This window comes from Brienomyrus brachyistius, chromosome 10 (assembly GCF_023856365.1).
Source record: "Brienomyrus brachyistius isolate T26 chromosome 10, BBRACH_0.4, whole genome shotgun sequence".
In the NCBI taxonomy this organism is placed as follows: Eukaryota; Metazoa; Chordata; class Actinopteri; order Osteoglossiformes; family Mormyridae; genus Brienomyrus; species Brienomyrus brachyistius.
The window spans coordinates 23,684,222-23,703,708 of NC_064542.1; the positions used below are offsets into that span (position 1 = coordinate 23,684,222).

General features: G+C 41.9%; 1 protein-coding gene across 5 annotated transcripts in view; it reads right to left on the bottom strand.

Annotated features, from left to right (window-relative positions):
- nlgn3a (neuroligin 3a) overlaps window positions 1-19,487 on the bottom strand; it is a 165,938-nt gene that overhangs the window by 38,348 nt on the left and 108,103 nt on the right. For all 5 annotated transcript variants that reach the window (XM_049029036.1, XM_049029039.1, XM_049029038.1 and 2 more), the window contains one exon: window positions 8,841-9,026. In XM_049029036.1, coding sequence (XP_048884993.1) covers window positions 8,841-9,026 — 186 coding nt within the window. The remainder of the gene's footprint in view (window positions 1-8,840; window positions 9,027-19,487) is intronic.

A 19,487-nucleotide genomic window follows, 5' to 3' on the forward strand; every position in this document is an offset into this window, starting at 1 on the left:
TGTGGACACCGTGAGCAGGATGGGCGGCTGTCACCCCCCACCCACTTACACACACATGGGCCATTTAGCGATGCCCATTCATCCAAGTCACATCCTTTTTGACTGGTCGAAGAAACCCACAGAAACACAGAGCGAACATACAGATGTCATGCACAGAGGCAACGTTTATAGTCATTGTTGTTGTTATTTTCTTATAGTGTGTTACGTTTTTGACTTATAAGACTTGACATAGCATATATTCTAAGAAATAAATCATGTCTTTGGAAAATGTCACATGCTTTAGTATGCGTTATGTTTGCTGTACTTTCCCTTCAAGTAATAGCTGCATAATTATTAAGTGACTGTCTTCATAACCACAGGGCTAAGGTGGGTGATGCGGTTTCACACATGAGCCAAGAATCATACATGCATTGTTTTAATAAATTCTTATATGCAAAGAAAATATATATAAATTAAAATTGAATGAATAATGTTATTTCCTGCAGGCTGCCCAAACACGTCCTGAAATGGTCTGAAGCGGCTGCTGTTTCGACGTCTCCTACGGCACCTTTTCCTTCACGAGAAAGAGTGTGTTTTCCACACGAGAGGCTGATTACTCCCCACTGCTTTTCATAAAAATACTGAAACCTACCCGAACTCTACATGCTTAGCATGCAAAGCGTGACTTTGCCTGGAGACTTGATGGCCAGTCCTTCGTTCTATAGGTGGGAAGCAAGACATATTCATTCTGTCCACAAACTGATTTATTTTAAATGCACAAATAACTAGCGAAGAATTCATAAAAAACAGATTCCCAATGCATTCGATGTCTAACTGTACTCTGCTTAGCATATACGACACAAAATGGCATGTCTCCTTCTGTAAGATACGGCACAGTGATTTAGCTATAGAAATGTAGCCACTAGTGTAAATGTGTTGTGAGATTTTGGCCAGAAAGTAAGCTATTCAGGATATTAAAATGAAGCATTATTTCAAAATGTGGTAGAGCTTCTATGACAGGTTCCGGTGTGCGTGGGAGATTAGCCGAATGCAGATGAATATGAATGATGCGGTACTTTATGGCTACATTGAATAGTACGAGTCATTCATGGAAGAAGCAAACCCATAATTGTGTTTTTGAATTTTTTACTTTGGATTGTGTATGTTTTATAATAGTCGCATAATATCAAAAGAGGATTTTACCTGTGTATATAGGATGCAAAAGTGTCACTGCAACAGTTCCATTATTATATTGCCGCCTGAGTTTTGAGAACACGTACAACAATACTGTCCCCTTTGCTTTTCAAATGCTGTGTAAACTACTTCTCCAGAATCACAATTTTTAGCATCACTTTCAGTACCGAAGCCTGATAACTATCCTCCTCTTCTACGCTATCCTAACCTATACTTCTGCTGTTCTACAGCCATCCCATAGACATTCAATCACATTGCAATGCTGCCACGGTGACCTCTGTGGAGATGCTCTGGAACAGGAGTGTTGGTAAACAAGCTCTCCATGAAAGGAAATCATAAAAATTCACCAGCTTACTTATGCATGACTGCAATGCATTGCACTGCTCAGGGAATGTTATTACTCTCTACTGCAAAATATACATTTACAGTATATACACTGTGGCCCTGACACTATTGGGATTAAACTGCTGTACATGAACAGACTATAAAAACATGACATTTACACGTAAAAAGCCATTCATATTCATATTCTAAATCAAATATGAATAAAAATAAATGTACTTTATATATATTACCATTGAATCAATGATTTATAAAATGTAAAACTTATCATTTATTTATTTTTTATATTTATTTCTAGTGCAAAGATATTCTAGAATTTAGGAGCTGCAATCTGAAATGTCACAGAAACTGCACACAAGTTGATCCTGTGAATATTAACTATGTACCATTATATTACAGTTAGTTCTGAACATTGCCAGCCTAAACTATCAAACGACAAACCATTCTTTTGAGTTGGCAGTAATTTCCCTTTTTATCTGAAAAACAGCGATGTTACTCTCCACTCTCAGTCTGAGTTCCCTCATAAAAAGGGAGAAGTAGGAGGGAACAGCGGGTGAACCGCTCACTCCAGCATGGAAATGCAAAGCAATCCCGTCCACACTTCTCTAAGAGAGAATCCCAGAGGTTTAATTATCTGGATTGTCAATCAAGGTGAAAATAACAACAGCACCTGACACAACAGACAGTCTTAGTCATCAAACATGTCAAAGACTTGCTGTCAGAATCAAAGAGGTGAGAGACTGTGCTGTCGTAAATGCAATAAAATGGGGGGGAGGAAATGTTTTTGAAATCAAACATACGGATGCATTTCTAGTGATAATGAAGCGAATAAGTCTCACCACATATGCCAAAAAAGGAATAGAATGACTCCTGGTTAATACACAGCACTAGACAAACGTTGTGGCAATTTCCCAGAATTCCACATTTTCTTTAGAACATATAGTAACTTTAATGCTACATCACACACTGGGACATGCGTTCTATGTATTTATTTATTTTCTGACTGCAGTAATGGTCTGAATCCTTCGGGGGGCAGTAGCAGAGGCGCGCTGTGCCGAGGAGCTCGGGTCCTCCGTTCACCGTATGGTAAAGCATAAAATGGAGATCAGCGTCGAGCCAAGGGCTGCCTTAGGTCTGACCCAGGGTGAGGGCTTGGGGATTTCATTTTATAGAGTGCGCCCTAGTCGTTTCCCTGAGGTCAGGCCAGATGGTAATATCTCAATTTAGCTATTGATGTAAGTTTCACTTTTCATCAGCCTGTTTCTCTTTCCGAAACGGCATTTGTGCGGACGGTCTGTCATTCGGGGCTCGTCTGAATAAATGGATGAGTGGCGTCTCAGGGATGTAACGACAGGCATCTCTCCCCAGCCTGCAGCCGCCGCCCACATGCGAGAATGTACTGTAACGCACCACATTGCTGGATCCTTAGCCGCTCTCACAAATGCTTATCCTTCAGAGTTTTGGATACTAAATCACATGCATGCACATGTATTTGCATAGAGCGATGTGCGATTGAGCAGGTGGGGTCAGACAGACCCTGGTGCAGCTGGGGTCCTGCTAAAAGGCTCAACGGCAAACTCACTCTGTTGACCCTGGGCCTTAAAGCGGTGACCTTGCAACCACAACCACAGCCACAGCATCTTAACCAGCCGCACAGCACCCCTGCTAACTGGGTGTAGTTCCCAGTATTTGTTTCTCTTTTTTATACCATGAAAGCTCTTAATCTCACGATGTGCCGAGCATCCATTCAATTGCACAGGTGGTATCACTTAATAATTCAAATCCCAGTAGTAGCCAATTCATCAAGCAGGTATGTCAGATTACTGAGAGCAATGTATGCATAGATCTGTGCTTATTACAATCTTTCACATAAGCACAATAAGTGCCTTGTTTTTGCTCCATTACACATTTGTAAATCATATGTACAGAGAAAAAATATATTCACAATTAGGGGCAGGCACAAGCTAGACTGTAGAAAGTAAGCAGAAAAGGCAAGAGGAATCCAAAGTTCAACAACTGGTTGTAAAAATTCAGTGCCCATGAAAAACAATTCAGTCAGGAAATTCTTGCAGCAATAACGCAATTTTCCTTGCCTGATACCAAAACTGAAATTCACGGATGCATTATTAGTTTAAGAAAAAAGGGAATGTGAAGAAACATTTCTGAAGTGTACGTACTATATAGGCTCCTCCAGAAATTCTACATAAATTCAAAAAGAATTTATGCAATTGATCAACTTAGAGTAAATGTTCCTGCAGACACAAAGAATGCATTAGATCAGAATCACAACTCAACATTCCGCTCTTTCCACTAGGAAATTTCAACTAATATTGTCTATTGTAAATTTACATGTATGGAGCAAAAGAGCAAGAAAAAACTCACTGTTTTAAATAGATTTTTTTTTTATTTGCTTTGAGAATGTAAAGATAATTCCTGGGCATGAGGTGCCTACGGGGACACCTGGAGGAGAACTACTGAAGTGCAGTTAGATTGCTCTGATAGTCATATCTGGTCAGAATCGTTAATGTTACCAACAATAGCCTGCTTATTAAACCTTGAATGATATTCTGATTTAAAGTGAACTTTTTATAAAAACGATATGATATGTACATACTTGCCATGGTTGAAGCAAATGTCACCAGAGTTTCATAAACTATTGTAGAGAATAGAGTTTGATGGAGGACCCAACATTGCACAAATGGTAAGGACTCACGCACCACCTCACCTCAAGGTCGGCTCCAAGGAGCCTGTATCAGCTCATCGTGTGCTATACCACTTAATTTTTTATTTTAGACGAAATTTCCACATGCCTCTCGAGGTGTTCCAAGCATTTGCCTGAGCACATAATGTTTGGCGAGCTGGTAAATTGCCACGTGAGAATCGATGTCTGAGAGGATGTCGCATGAATTACGGGCGTCTTCCACATTGCACCGTCGCAATAAAACGGTATAATTTAGCGCGCACATTTACGGAACCTCAATAAGCAAGAAGTCCTAATAAGAATGAAAGCCGACATGAGCACAAGGATTCCTTTGCGTCCCCAGTCTTTAATGTATGAGACTTTCCATTAAAGGAGGGCACTTCTTCTAAGGCAGAGCTTTTAGGCTGATTAGTTACAGGAATGGAAAAAAAAGGAACGACCTTCACCACCACCCCCCGCCCCCCCCCCCCCCCCACTCGCCTGCGAATGTTCCCTACTTAATATTCCACTGCTGCAGTACACAGCCATCTCTCATTTTACATCATAATTATTATTAGGAGAGAAGAAGGGAAAAAAAAGCTAAATCTGCATGTTCAATTAGAGCCGGCCTGATGTGAGATAGATAATAATACATGAGACTGGCTAATGTCCTTGCTTCTGAACTTATCCGCAATTGATGTTGGGAGCTGGGAAGAGGAGACGGAAAAAATACATGCTCTGTAGGGACACAACTGTTGAATCTGGTTATTAGGCTGGTGAGACGCACTTTCCAGCAGAGTGTGACTCTGATTTAATGACCATTTTTTACTCTCAAATCTCCCTGATGCTCAGTGAGATTAATTTCAGACATGCAAGCAAGGGGTGTCAAGCCGGAGCTGCGTCTTTGATCAATTCCATTAAAGCTGTACATCACCATGCTGAAGTCTAAGGAACGGAGAACAGAGAAGACACCCCAGGCACACACACACACACACACACACAAAGCCCAGGTGATGCTTTAACGACAGGGGAAGAACAGGCGGCGTGTCTGAGACTAACCCACTGCGTTTGCCTCGCGGGAGGCCGCATGACGGCTGTGACCTGCAAACGGATCCCCTCGACGCACCCAGATGGGGCTGGCACTGTGCATGGAGGTGGGGGGCCGTCAGCGGCAGCGCCAGGTGGCCCAGATTAGGCGGGTTAAACGGGCTCCGGGAGGGGCAGGCGGGCCTCGCGTGGGTCTCCTTCCAGCTCACGCTCCGTTTGAAGCCGCCTCACCCCAGTGCTGCCACTTGTGCAGTGATTGCCTGAAGTGGACATTCAGCACTGTGGGTGGCGCATATTGAACCGTAAAGTATTCAACATCATACGTATTTAGCCCGTATGCAGAGCAGTCGCCAGGTACGGACTGAGCTGGAATAACGACGTACAGGATCTCTGCTCTGCCCTCGGGTTCTGACTTGCACTGGCATCAATCAGTGCAAGTAGCCTTTTGTAAAAAGCTGGTGATAATCGTACATCTGTATTTTGCATTAGGTACCGCAGACTGAACTGAAAGGAGAACCTTCTTTTCCTTGAACACAAGAACATGTTGTGAATGGAACATAGTAACTGGATGACAATCTGCTTCAAACACATTATTAATTTGTACCTCTTAACATGAGAGCTGACATCTCTTACATTCTTAAAACAGTAGAATCAGTAGAAAATGGAGCATGGGATTGTGCTGCTGTGCAATAAATTCTGTACATTTTACTGTGTTTTTAGGTGTACATGTAATATGATATATGCTAAGTCATTTGTGTACTGGGAACACATTTCATTATTTCCCTGCTTACTTTCAGGGTACATGATAGATTCCCCAAAGGAAACAACATGAAGGATATATTGCCCATAAAATGCAAAGATGTGCCACAAATATATTCTTGCAAACACATTGTGACGCACGGCTAAGGTTCCTTGTCACTTCCCGCTGCTCGCTTCTATCACAGTCTTCCCACGATTACCCCAATCATTACTTTGACGAACACCACTCACAAAGGCACAACGTCCACAGTGTCGGCACTCCGGACGCAACAGAACTCTCAGCCGAAACTTTTGTGGTATCATTCTGAGCAATTTCTGCAGTTAATCTCCCCAAACTAACTAAGGCACACATTGTCTATTCTGTTCAGGAACAAAATAGCATCAGTGATATCCAATTTGCTAGGAAGCACGGAGCTGGTAACTCTGGCAGGATAATATCATGCTACATGAAGCATGGAGCTATAGCGTAGGAATAAAAAATGCATTTGTAGTAAAAATTCTATCCGAAACCAGTCATCATTCATCAAAGGAAATCAAGGCAATTAGTTACACTTTGATGCTAATTTGGGGATAGAAATGCACAAAATCCCTTGTAATAGTAATTAAACTGGAACTGCAGAATTACCTCATTGGAGCTATGGAGATGTTGTCAAGGGCAGCATATTTCACGATATTTCTCCAATGGCTGAACATGGAAGATGTACAACCATCTTACTATAATATTTCATACAGCTCAGACTGATATTATATGGTTACATGTCCATGGTTGACTGGCTATTTCCTATATATAGCTGTATTCCTTTGCTTTGAAATTCACCACGCTTGTATGCCTGCAATTTTATCTTGCATGTGATCTGAATTTCTGGAGGAGCAATTGAGGTAAACTTCCCAGCTCTAGGCTAGATGTGCCATCTGGGATTCAAACCCACAATCTTCACATCTAGAGCAGAATAGGTTTGTAAATCCCTTAACACTGTGGTTGTGATCCCATTTAAGATAGCGCACCCCTTGATCTCGGCATAAGATGATACGTACCTTCTGCATGTGCTAACATGCTGCGTCTACTTATGTCTGTATCCAAAATAAACACCCAGCTCCAATCAAATATCTCACATTGTCCTGGTCAGACCTTTGTACACATCCTGGTCCCTGGGTTACAGGCCCAAAAGCAATGGCCGTACATTCAGGTGCATCAAATATTTACTGAGTTCACTGGCTAATAAACATTGTGTGACTGTGAAAACAGCATTCAGGAAAGTCGTGGATTCCCACGGGGAATGTGTAACTGATACTTTTCCTCTTGCCTGATGGAAAGCTCAAGGCAGAGGTCAGGGAAGCTGCCAGTCTCCTGTCAAAAATTACCAATAAAATGATGGAGACGCGGCCGTAATGGAGAATTCACCAACAGCACAGAACGCCCAACAATTCCACACCAGCATGTCACTCAATCTCGTCTCAGGGATTCCAGCCCTTAATCTGTGGCTTGACTAACTTCCCTTTTTCGGAACAAATGGAAAAACTGCCTTCGGCTTTGAAACCGATGCCCAGTGTAATGACATCCAGTCTCCTGCCAAAATATTCGCCTCTGGTTCTAAATTATACGTCGCTGCATATTTGCATGCTGATGTGTACAGCAATAAACTTACAGTAAACAAAGATATGGTGAAGCACAGATTTGGCCTTAATAACCAATCTGACACGGAGCATGGGCTGTGAATGCAGAAATGTTGACAGACAAGGAGCAAATTCAAAAAATAAGATGAAAACAGGAATTTCTCAAATTCATTAACACATTACTGCCCATTTTACGGCGTGGCCATAGGCTAAGCGCTCTGACCTGAGGAATGCTAATCATGCTAACCCTGCTAAAAGAAGATGGTGGTTTGATACTGGGACATACATCCGCCGCACAGCTGCCAAGTGCAAAGAAAAAGAGGATATTCTGCATATTCTGCCGGTGGCAGCCGCTTCACTGCCCGGCGAGGCATATTTTCCCCCTGTGTGGACAATGTTAACAACTATGCCCGTGATTAATTAAATTAATCCATTTTAATAATAATAATAATAATTGATAGTTTATTAATCCCCATGGACAAATTGTCTTTTTTACGCCTCCCTCAACTTACTCTTTGTGGAGTAAGCTGTCCACAAAGAGCGGCCACCCGCAGCGGCGCCCAGGGAACTGGGGGTCAAGGGCATTGCTCAAAGACCCACAGACGCGCTGAGGTTGGGTTTGAACCAGCAACCTTGTGATTATAAGCACACCGGCATAGCCCACTGTGGCACACACCGCTCCAAACAGGCAAAACAATCTCAAATGCACTAATGAACTCTTTCGACATAAAAACACTATTTGCTTAGCCTCTCAGATGTGTGAGATGCATATTTATACTGAAATATAAGGTGGCAGCCACTAATTAATGAGATATTAAGCTACTTAGGTAAGTTGCTATTAAACCATATGTGTTACGCTGTGGGACCTGGGACGAATGTGCCACAGGCACCAGTCCAGTGCAGAGTGCTGCCCACATGGGTAAACTGGGGTGGGGATTTCCAGGCCTCAAGGGCCAAGGGCTGTGTCGCCTCTCAGCTTATCTCAGCTCTTAATTACTTCATGCAAGTGATTATTTTTATTGTTAGCATCCTCACCTGCTGTTTCAGGAATAAATCAGGTGCTCATTTTTTTTTTCTATTTTAAAAAAGGCTCTGAATTGTGACCGTAAGCCTAAACACGGAGGCTTGCCAACCTCAGAAATGATTTTTCATTTCGTTATGTGATTTGCTTTCATTTGCAAGTGACAGGTGGACCATCAGGCCTCCGTATGTGCAGGACGCTTACCTTCGGAGTGGTGGGAAAGCGTGAGCAGACTGACGCAAGAAGCGCCGATCCCCGATCCGAAGACCGTGATGCGATTGGAATCTCCTCCGAAATACCCAATGTTTTCGCTGATCCAGCGTAGGGCCTGGATCTGATCCAAGAGTCCATAATTCCCTTTGGCTGCTTGGTCGCCAGTACTAAGGAACCCTGTAAAACACAATGGTAAGACAGTCAATCGCTAGAACACCAATCGATTATTCTAATTTATTTCCAGTACTACGCTGAAGACGCTGGCTTGGTTTACCCACATGAATTTACCTGGGGAAATAACAAATGAATATATGGAATGACAAATTTTACTTGCACGTTGTAGTGTCCTGCAAAGAATAGCAATAATACAGCTATATTACTAGAACTGTTTAACTTAGCATATAAATGATAAAGAGTAAATGCATAATTTATGAATAAATACACGTTATTTTGAATCATTTCAAGAATTTAAATTGACTGGCTATGGAAAATAGTGTTATTGCCTCACTGTAAAGGATGACGTACGCAGCCACAGAAAAAATTAAGAGACCACAGCAAAGTTTTATTTCTCGATTTACGGGTGTGCGTCCATGAACACTATTTTTTCTTGGCAAACTGCAGCCTAGATCTTTGGTCCTTCTCTGTTTCCCATTAATGAAGGACTTCTTCCTTCATTAATGGAAGGACTTCAGTCCTGCTTCAGGGGGTTCTTACAAACTGTCCTAACAGTGCACTTCATACCTGCACTTTTGAAGGTCACTTGATGTCATTCTCATGTGAAACTGTTGGATAAGTTGACTGCCATCTCTGCCATTGGAAAGCTACTTCCTCCCTCTACCTGGCTGGTTTATGGTCGTTCCCACTGATTCCTGCTTCACCTTATTCTTGTCTACTGCAGTCTTAGAAATTCTGAACCTGGAAGCGACCTGCTGCTTAACCTTCTGCCAGCAAAGCCCAGATTAAACCAGGATTTATAATTGCAGATTTGTTTAAAATATATAGTAGTCTCTAAATGTTTTCCGCGGCTGCCTATATGAATGTATACCAAGTATTGTCATGCTGTATAGATTCATTGTCACCCAGCCAGCATGAGCTAATCAGCTGATTGTTTCCCCCTTAATAATGCTGCCTAATATCCATTAAGCCTAAAAACAGTGTCAGGATCTGATGTGACAGCCAGAAGCTGGGAAAGTAAAGCATCACTCAGAGGCATCTTAATTAATGCAGGAGACCTGAACCCATCTGTAAGGGCCGCAAACAGATAAATGACATGCTGGAGAAACCAATCAGAAGGGCAGATGTTTACAGTTCATGTTGTGGGAGATCAATGTCCGTCAAGAAGAGGAATATTAAGGAAAATGGAAATGAAATTCACTCTCCTGCTTTGTCTGCTCCCCGTGAAAAGGTTATGTGCCAGTATTTCCTCCTAATAAGAATGTAAACATTCTTATTTGCTGGATCCTTTTCTGAGGGCACTAAATCATTGGCTACATCCTCACGGCAAACAAATCAATAAATCAGCATGCAATTTTAAAGTCACCCTTTTTATTTTTAGTATGCTGTTCCTGCAGCGGTGATCTTGCTTACAGGGATCGGCAGTGCAGGAAGTTTGAAAAAGTTTTAAATGCTTTTACTGACTCAAGGGCAATTACATTATGTGACCTAAATCTGATATAAATCTGAAGTTCTTTTAGTTTATATATTTCCAGAGCTTTTATTGGGGAATAAAATGTACCGTTATGCTCAAAAATAAGCTGCTTCTTTGGTGATTTTTCAACAAACCATAACAGACCACCCTGTTCTCATGATTTGGTGACAATGCACTTCTTAGAGACTAAAAACACGATCTGAAAAATCTATTCTAGCACAAGCGCCCTAAGTGATTTATTTATTTAAAAAGTTTTAAAAGAGGAATAAAAATGGAAAAGAATCCCGGAAAAGTATCCAACGTGATGTCAGAAGGAAAGTGCTGGATACAGAGTATTCATACACTTTATATATTTATGATGTTCAAATATAAGCCCTTGTTCTAATAAACCATCCATTTTTCATGAACGCTTATCCAGTGGTGGGCCAAGGTAAGCTGACAGCTTCTGGATGCACATTGGAGACGCAGGATGGGATGCCAGACCATGAGGGAACACACACACTAGGGACACTATTGTAACAATATACTACCTAGTGTGCATGTGTGTGGAGCACTAACATGTGGGGGACGTGCTGAGAGGAGCATGGAGCTGAGGCACAAATCAATTTCACAGCTGCAGAGGTGTGAGGCCACAGCGTTACTCACTCACCACGGAAAAAAAGTTTGCAAAATACATTTCAAGTTTTTTTTTGTAGATTGTGCATTTATATTCAGGCACCACATCCTTCCTGTCTGTTACATAGTGTAAACGAAACAAAGCAAGGCTATTATAAAATGTTGGATTACAGAAATCCCGCATCCATCCATCCATCCATCCATCCATCCATCCATCCACCCATCCATCCATCCATCCATCCATCCATCCATCCATCCATCCATCTTCCACCTAGTTAGGCAGTGAAGGGTTACCAGGAACAGAGAGAGTGACTCGAAATAATAAAGACGCCAACAAACTGAAAGATTTACGATTAGAATATATTCATGCCAGCTTTAAAAAATGCAGGCAGTTCTTCACGCAGTGTGTAAGTCTTGGAATAGCTCCAGAGTTTTTATAATTACTGGTAAAACGAAACACGGAAGCAAGAGCGACCCGATCTCTGAAATGCAGGAAGCGCCACTGAGAAGGTCCCCAGAAAGCCCCACATACCTGAACATATTCAGTAAATGTTCAGAGGAATACACGAGCGTGTCCGCAGCAGGTGTTAGGGTGGTTAAGGACATTTGGTGACCTGAAGGTTGACAGTCCAAGTCCCCAGAGAACAACAAGCATAAAATCAACATCCAGCTGTATAAATGTATAGAAAAGTGAGTCAAGCTGGACGGCTAAGTAACAGAATGCAAAGCCATCGGACATGTGAACGGAGGTCACCAGCAGTCATCCAAAAATAAACATACACCTGCATACGCACAAAACTTCTTAACACGCACAATTCCAGCCAGAAAACGGATGACTGCGGTATTATGAATTAATTATTCATTTAATTTATTTGTGAGTGTATAGCCATTGCGAATGTATGAAGCCATCCATTTTCCTTTGGTTTTAGGCTAATTTTAGCAGATTAGCTATAGCTCACTGAATGCAGCTGCTGCTTAATTCAAAAATCTGGTAGGTGAGGTGCAATGAAAAATATTTCTGCAATATAATTTATTATGTTTTCAGGTGAAAACTTCTTCAACTATGTGGCTATTTTTTTCCATTTTACATTACCAAACAACTAAGGTAAATGTTACTTAGACAACATCACAAAAAAATCCCCAGCTAACTAATGACAAGCCAGGAATGTACTTGATCCATAAGCAGCCACATGTACTGACTACCAAATGATTCCAGTTTTATTTGAAAATACCTCACTGTGATAATAGCTGCGTCTGACAGCACCGGATTGTCAGTCTCTACCAAAGTGCCATCAATATCATTTCAGTGTCCTTCCAACTGGTGATGTGTCAGATATGGCTTCTGATGTAAAGGCGGCTTCTGGGATGTGGGCAGTTACACAGGTTGAGGAATATTTAGTGCTGCTGCATGTGGAGACTATCTAATATACTGCCATGGCACCTTTTCTACTCAGAGAAACGAATGTTTTTGAGGGAAATAAAAGACATTCATAGGAAAAGCGCAGGTGTACGATACAATCCCATTTCTGCAATGGAGAGGACAAGACTCAGAAGACACATGTACTGTGGACTATTAGACTGTAATAACATCTCTGTAAATAAGTCAAAAAGAATGCAGATATCGTAGTGAGTCAAATATGGATGTTAGTATGTAGGAACAGGAAGAATTCACACCATTTTGGCTGTTACTTATCCTTCAGTAAAAAGTTGAACTGGAAAACAGAACTGAGAAATGGATATTTTATAGGCATATAGTTATTAGATAAAATGCATATTTAAAAACACTGGTAGCTACATAATAGCTATTGTTACCTTTTCGTTAATTATGTAATAAAATGAAAGTGGTCCCGTTTTGTGTCAGTTGTGACATTCTGGACACCATTTCTTTTTTTAGATGCTGTAGAATTCGGGACGTCAGCAGGAACATAAGAAAAGAAGAAGTTTCCAAACGAGAGGAGGCCATTGGACCCATCAAGCTCGCTTTGGGAGAATGAAGCTAACAGCTTAAAGTTCTTAAAATCTTATCTAGCTCTGATTTAAAGTAACCCAAGATTTTAGCTTGCCATACACTAACAGGAAGACTATCCCATACTCTAACTACACGCTGTGTAAAGAAGTGCTTCCGCAAATCCAGTTTAAAATGCTCTCCCACTATTTTCCACCTATGCCCATGAATTGTTGTATTTCAACTAACATTGAAGTAACTATTTAGCTAAACAGCATCCAGCCCTGTTAGAATTTTATATACCTGGATCACCTGGATATACCTGCCCCCCCCCTTAGTCTCCTTTGCTCAAGGCTGAACAGATTCAGCTCAGCTAACCTCTCCTCATAAGACATTCCTCTAAGACCAGGAATCATTCTCGTAGCCCTGCGCCAGCCTGTATCCGTGCAAACCTGTATCTGCGCCGGCCTGTATCCGTTCAAGGTCTCCTTGAACCCTTTCTAAGGCAGCAATGTGCTTCTTAAGGTATGGTGACCAAACCTGCACAAAATATTCTAGGTGGGGTCTTACCAAGGAATTGTATAATTGTAGGATTTCCTCCCTTGACTTAAACTACACACACACCATCATACTGGCCTTTTTTATTGCTTCCCAAGACTGACAAGAGTTGGACATGGAAGCACGAGTGTAAAGCAGAAATGACGCTCCCTGGTGGTTCCAGTGCCTTGTGATTAACTCTGCCTAGAATTACTCCACAAGGCTAGCAGTCGGGGTGGTGTGGCACTACGGTTAGCATGGCGGTCTCATGGCACTGAAAAGCAGGGTTCGAGTCTCCACCCTGTTTCTACAGTATGTGTGTGGAGTCTGCATGCTATCCCTGTGTTGTCAAGGGGCTCCAAAGTCATAAAACATGTTAAGGTGATTCACAGTTGCCAAAATGTGTGTGTGCCTTGTGAGGGGTTGGTGGCCAATGGAGGTTAGCAATTTTATTTGACCGGTGTTGCTTAACTTGCCACTAATATTAAGAGGGAGCCATAAAAAAGTGACGCAGGTACTGTAGATTTTGAAATTAAAAACATTGTCAAAATCTTAAAAGGCAAATAGGGACCCGTACCGCAGTTTGAAGGTAGATTAGTTTACAGCAGGTTTTCTTAATCTGGGATTTAATGTAACCACAGGAATGCTTACTTGGACTCACTAAGCCGATAACAAATAACATTTTTTTCTGATTCTCTAGACTAGACAGAAGTACCAAACATTTCATTGACTGTAAATAACACTGTTAAATAACTTAATTTTCCCAATCACAGAATATTTTACCTCCTAAGGATATAAAATACCTGTTATCTAAGTGGACGCATTAAACAGGTTAAGGAATAAGATAAGAGAAGTGTATATTTTATCTTCTTGTTCTTACTAATTTGCCTCAGCATTTCCTTCAAGGGCCTTTTAAAATAGATGTGACATCTGTGTCAGTGTTTCCTAACAGATGAACCAAAGTCTAATTAATTGAGAAGCTGGCTTGAGGAAAAGTCAGCCTGCCAAAGTGTGTCCATGACCAGGATTAAGAAACTCTGGTCTATACAGTCATGGCACTATAGTGATCCAAAGTGTCATATATGCATAGCAGTTATGCCCATAACACACTGAAAATACACTGGACAAGGCAGGTGGTGAAAGTGACAGAATAAAATGGAAACCTAACAACTTCTCAATGGCTGAAACAATTTCTCATATTTTTGGTGACATAATCATTATTAAATGTGAATCAAAACATTTCCTGTATACTCTGGGGGATCAGTAAGTACTATGACCGATATTTTGTATATAAATATATACCAGAGTTCATTTTTGCAACAGAAGCAAATCCAGTACTTTCTGGCTTGTAAAATATTCCTTTTGTATCCTGTAGTGTCATCACTATATTTATAGAGCTAAGCTAAGGACTGAGGGCTAATTTCTGCAGAGTGAACCTTGAAGACACCATGAAATGCTCCCCCCCCAGCCACAAAGCCACACCCTGTTGCCACACTCCCCTTGTCATTATACCATTACACCATGGAGAGGTGGCATTAAAGGAAGCAGATGACCGTCAGAGGAACCATACTGCTCAACGAGGCAAGGCAGAAGACAAATGGATCAACAGATGGTCTCACCCAAAGCTCATGGTGCAGGCCAGTTCTCAGGAGAAACGTATTTATATGCATTTTTACCCTAGAACTGCAATTCCCCCCCCCCCCCCCAATCGCTCAGCCCAAGTGAAGAACAATTTTGTGAACAAGCGTAAACCATGAAGATCATCAGATTCATGGTACTCACACTGTGACGGGTATATGTGAGCGTCTTCATGAATACTACCGGCTTTATTACACTTTGGAACTGTAAAGCTTTTTCACATAAAAAAGCACAAAAACAAGAAAAATCTACATTATCTTGAGGAGCCGGAACAATGAACCATTAATGCTAGACAGGTGCATGGAAATAATTACTGGCCCTGTGGCAACCCTAATTAAAATTTAAAATAAATGCCTAGACAAATGCATTTAGAAGAGAAGAGAAATATGGAATTGAATTCATTTATATATTATGTATTTATAGTGAAAATAAATAACAAGCGGTTGTGAAAATAGAAAAATAGATTTATATTTGACGTGGCCACCTATCAGAGCTTTGCACCTGGTTGGCTGGAGGCTGTATTTCAGCAAACCATTTGGACGGCAGGGGACAGGCGATACCGAAACTGAGTGCCGAGGAAGGCTATGGAAGCTGGAACCACCCGGCAATCCAAGGACAGTATAGCTTGTCAATTTTAAGTTGATGGAATAAATAAACAAATGAAGAAAAAAAAACAGATAAATAGCAAAAATAAACAAATTACCTTATTTATAATTAATTATATAAGTATGGTCTGGAAATTTCTGCCCTAAATTGTCACTGCAAACTCTAATTCATATTATTCCCTTTTTAATTATAAAGCTGGTAGTCTGTGTTTTCTTTAGAATGCAATTAAGCTATTGTGGTAATTGATTTTATGCAAATAAAGCTATTTATACATCCACATTCCGGTCCTCACTTTGTTATAATGGTATTTTTTCATACATTTACAAAGCTGATGCCTGAATAGAACTTTCAATTGCAAATTCATTTTGTTATGCTATGTTCGCATTGTGAACTGGATGCCGGATTCTTTCGGCTTGTTCCAAGGTACTTGAGGTGTAACATTATCTACCAACTAACAAAGTATGATAAATAATATTCATTTATAGTCTGGCACCTAAAATGAGGGAACTTTAGACCTGTGATCTGATTATGTTAGGATTAATTTTTTTTCTTCAATGTAATCAGAATCCAAGAGCTGCCCCCTGATACTCGTAGCGTTTAATAAAATACTCTGACAGAATGCAACGCACTTATCAGATCAGATATGTTCACACATAAAACTGATAGCACACATAACAATGCAATTAATTTCTCCTAATCCTACTATTCCCATTTTCCCAGTAATTTCCTACAATCAAAAGCCCTGTTTTCTGATAAGAATTCTCCCTATCACCTTCTTTCTTGTCCACAGTGCAATGACAGCAACATAGCGTTCAACCTCTGCTATAAGCATGGTGGCAAGCTTAAAATGGCGTTTGATTCCTTAACAGAAATGTCTGCCAGCATCTCCAAATGGTCCTTCCTCCAATTAACGGGGGTGGCAGTGAGGGTAAATAGGCAGGGAACCGGCCTGGGTGTGGAGGCCGTCCAGGGCAGCATCTCACACCTGCGGGCCACAGCACCTGATTCACATGGCAGCCCTTAAAGAGCTATGAGTGGCCAGGTTAATGGGGCCTGGGCCTGCATGGATACAGACCTGCATGGATACAGGCTGGCACAGATACAGGCCTACATGGATACAGACCTGCACGGATACAGCCTGGCACAGATACAGGCCTGCACGGATAGAGGCCTGCATGGATACAGGCTGGTGCAGATACAGACCTGCACGGATACAGCCTGGCACAGATACAGGCCTGCACGGATAGAGGCCTGCATGGATACAGGCTGGCGCAGATTCAGACCTGCACGGATACAGGCCTGGCACAGATACAGGCCTGCACGGATACAGGCCTGCATGGATACAGGCCTGCACGGATACAGGCCTGCATGGATACAGGCTGGCGCAGATACAGGACTGCACGGATACAGGCCTGCACGGATACAGACCTGCATGGATACAGGCTGGCACAGATACAGGCCTACATGGATACAGACCTGCACGGATACAGCCTGGCACAGATACAGGCCTGCACGGATACAGGCCTGCATGGATACAGGCTGGCGCAGATACAGGACTGCACGGATACAGGCTGGCACAGATACAGGTCTGCACGGATAGAGGCCTGCACGGATACAGGCTGCCGCAGATACAGGTCTGCACAGATACAGACCTGCACAAATACAGGCTGGCGCAGATACAGGCCTGCACGGATACAGGCCTGCATGGATACAGGCTGGCGCAGATACAGGCCTGCACGGATACAGGCTGGCGCAGATACAGGTCTGCACAGATACAGACTGGCACAGATACAGGCCTGCACGGATACAGGCCGGCGCAGATACAGGTTTGCACGGATACAGGCTGGCGCAGATACAGGCCTGCACGGATACAGGCTGGCGCAGATACAGGCCCGCACGGATACAGGCTGGCGCAGATACAGGCCTGCACGGGTACAGCCCTGCACAGATACAGGCATCTTGGTTGTCATAAACATGCCATCTATCACAAAGCGTCATGTGCTGATCTTCAGGTCGCGGGCGAGTGGGGAAACAGTAACAGCGGGGCAAAGTCATTTGTCTCGTTGCGCACCGTCAAGGGTAGCATTATGACAATTAGCAAGGCAGTCTGCTTTTCAGTCTTTCACAAACTGATGAAAGAAGCATTGATAAATAATAATCAGATCGAGACACAAATCACTGGTGTGCCATCATGCTCCCTACATTTAGTCTTTATTTGTAATTTTATCCAATTTAAGGCTTCTGGGGATGGCAGACGATTTAAATGGCTGATTTTCCAGCCTGAGAGGGCTGTACAATCCTTGCTGTTATATGGTAGGCCAATAAGCCAATTATCTTCCTAGTTGTCCTACAAACAGGGACATGTTTTTCCTATCCAAATGTAAAATGCTGGTTGGTTAAAGTTGAGTTTTTCATTTTTTTTTTGGTAAATCGGTCTACCAAATGATCATGATTATATTATGACATTTGACTTCTCAAGGCAAATTCGCAGACTAGCCAAGCATCACCTTTGCTAAAATAATAATAATAATAAAATAAAAAGAGGCACAATTTCTTCTGTGACAAAATAAGACCCTGGGGGTTTTGCAGAATCTAAGCACATCCAGTAACCTTGTTTGAAAAGGAAAAAAATGTCACTTTATAGTTGATACTAAAACCTTCAAAAGGAAAAAAAATGTTGTTGCTCCTTGGATGAGGTCCAGATGTTTTATTATTTCTGACTGGTAGGTTTACTTATGAAGATTGAAGTGCATGCTATGCCTGCTGTAGATGTGTGCAGTGCTGGTACAGACATAAAGGTTTCATTGGTTTACAATTGGGGGGGGGGGGTGCATTTTGCAATGATTCTAGTACTCCCAAGAGATGTGTGGCTGAAATGGTTGGTGGAGTCATTGACTGCACTGTCATTACTGACCTGGCAGTCAGCAGGTCAATGTCAGGGCACTGCTGCTGTCTTCATTGTTGCTTGTACAGTATTAAACACCACATCCATGACTAGCCGTAAGAGAGCCCGTTGCTTTGATCTGTCGGTGCTACAGGTAACACCTACAGTACCGTCCTGTAGAACAGCTACCTTCACGCAGACCATTGAACCACACTTTACCGGACTTCCGACAAAAACCTAGGGAAAATTAAAGCTGCGCTTAATTTAATTTTCAGTTTCCAAATGTAGGTATTATGTTCAAGGTTCATAAAATATTGAATGTTCTCTCTGGCATACAATTTTCCTAGGGTATTAAAAATTATATTGAACTGATTTCTGTGTGGGGAAATAAGAAAAAAAATCAATCTGGCATATTACACGTGTGTAAGTTGCAGTTTGGAAACGCTCAACAATCAGTATCACAATTTTACAATTACTGCTGCAAATCACAGTAATTTGTACTATAAACGGAGACAACTAAATTGTCCTCAATGCTTTCGGCAAGAGTGAAGATGTTTCACGTATTTTTCATTCTCTTTCAGGGGCATGAAATGCAGCAGCGGAACAGAAGCTAAGCGTAGGTTTGAAATGGCGTGAATCTTGGCATTTGACTTCTGGCATTATGGATATTGACGATTCAAATGGCCGTTTCCTTAACAAAGGACCGTAACTCGGTTGGGAGTGCATGGGGCGGGGGGTGGGGGGACTGGGGGGTGGCTGGCGGTA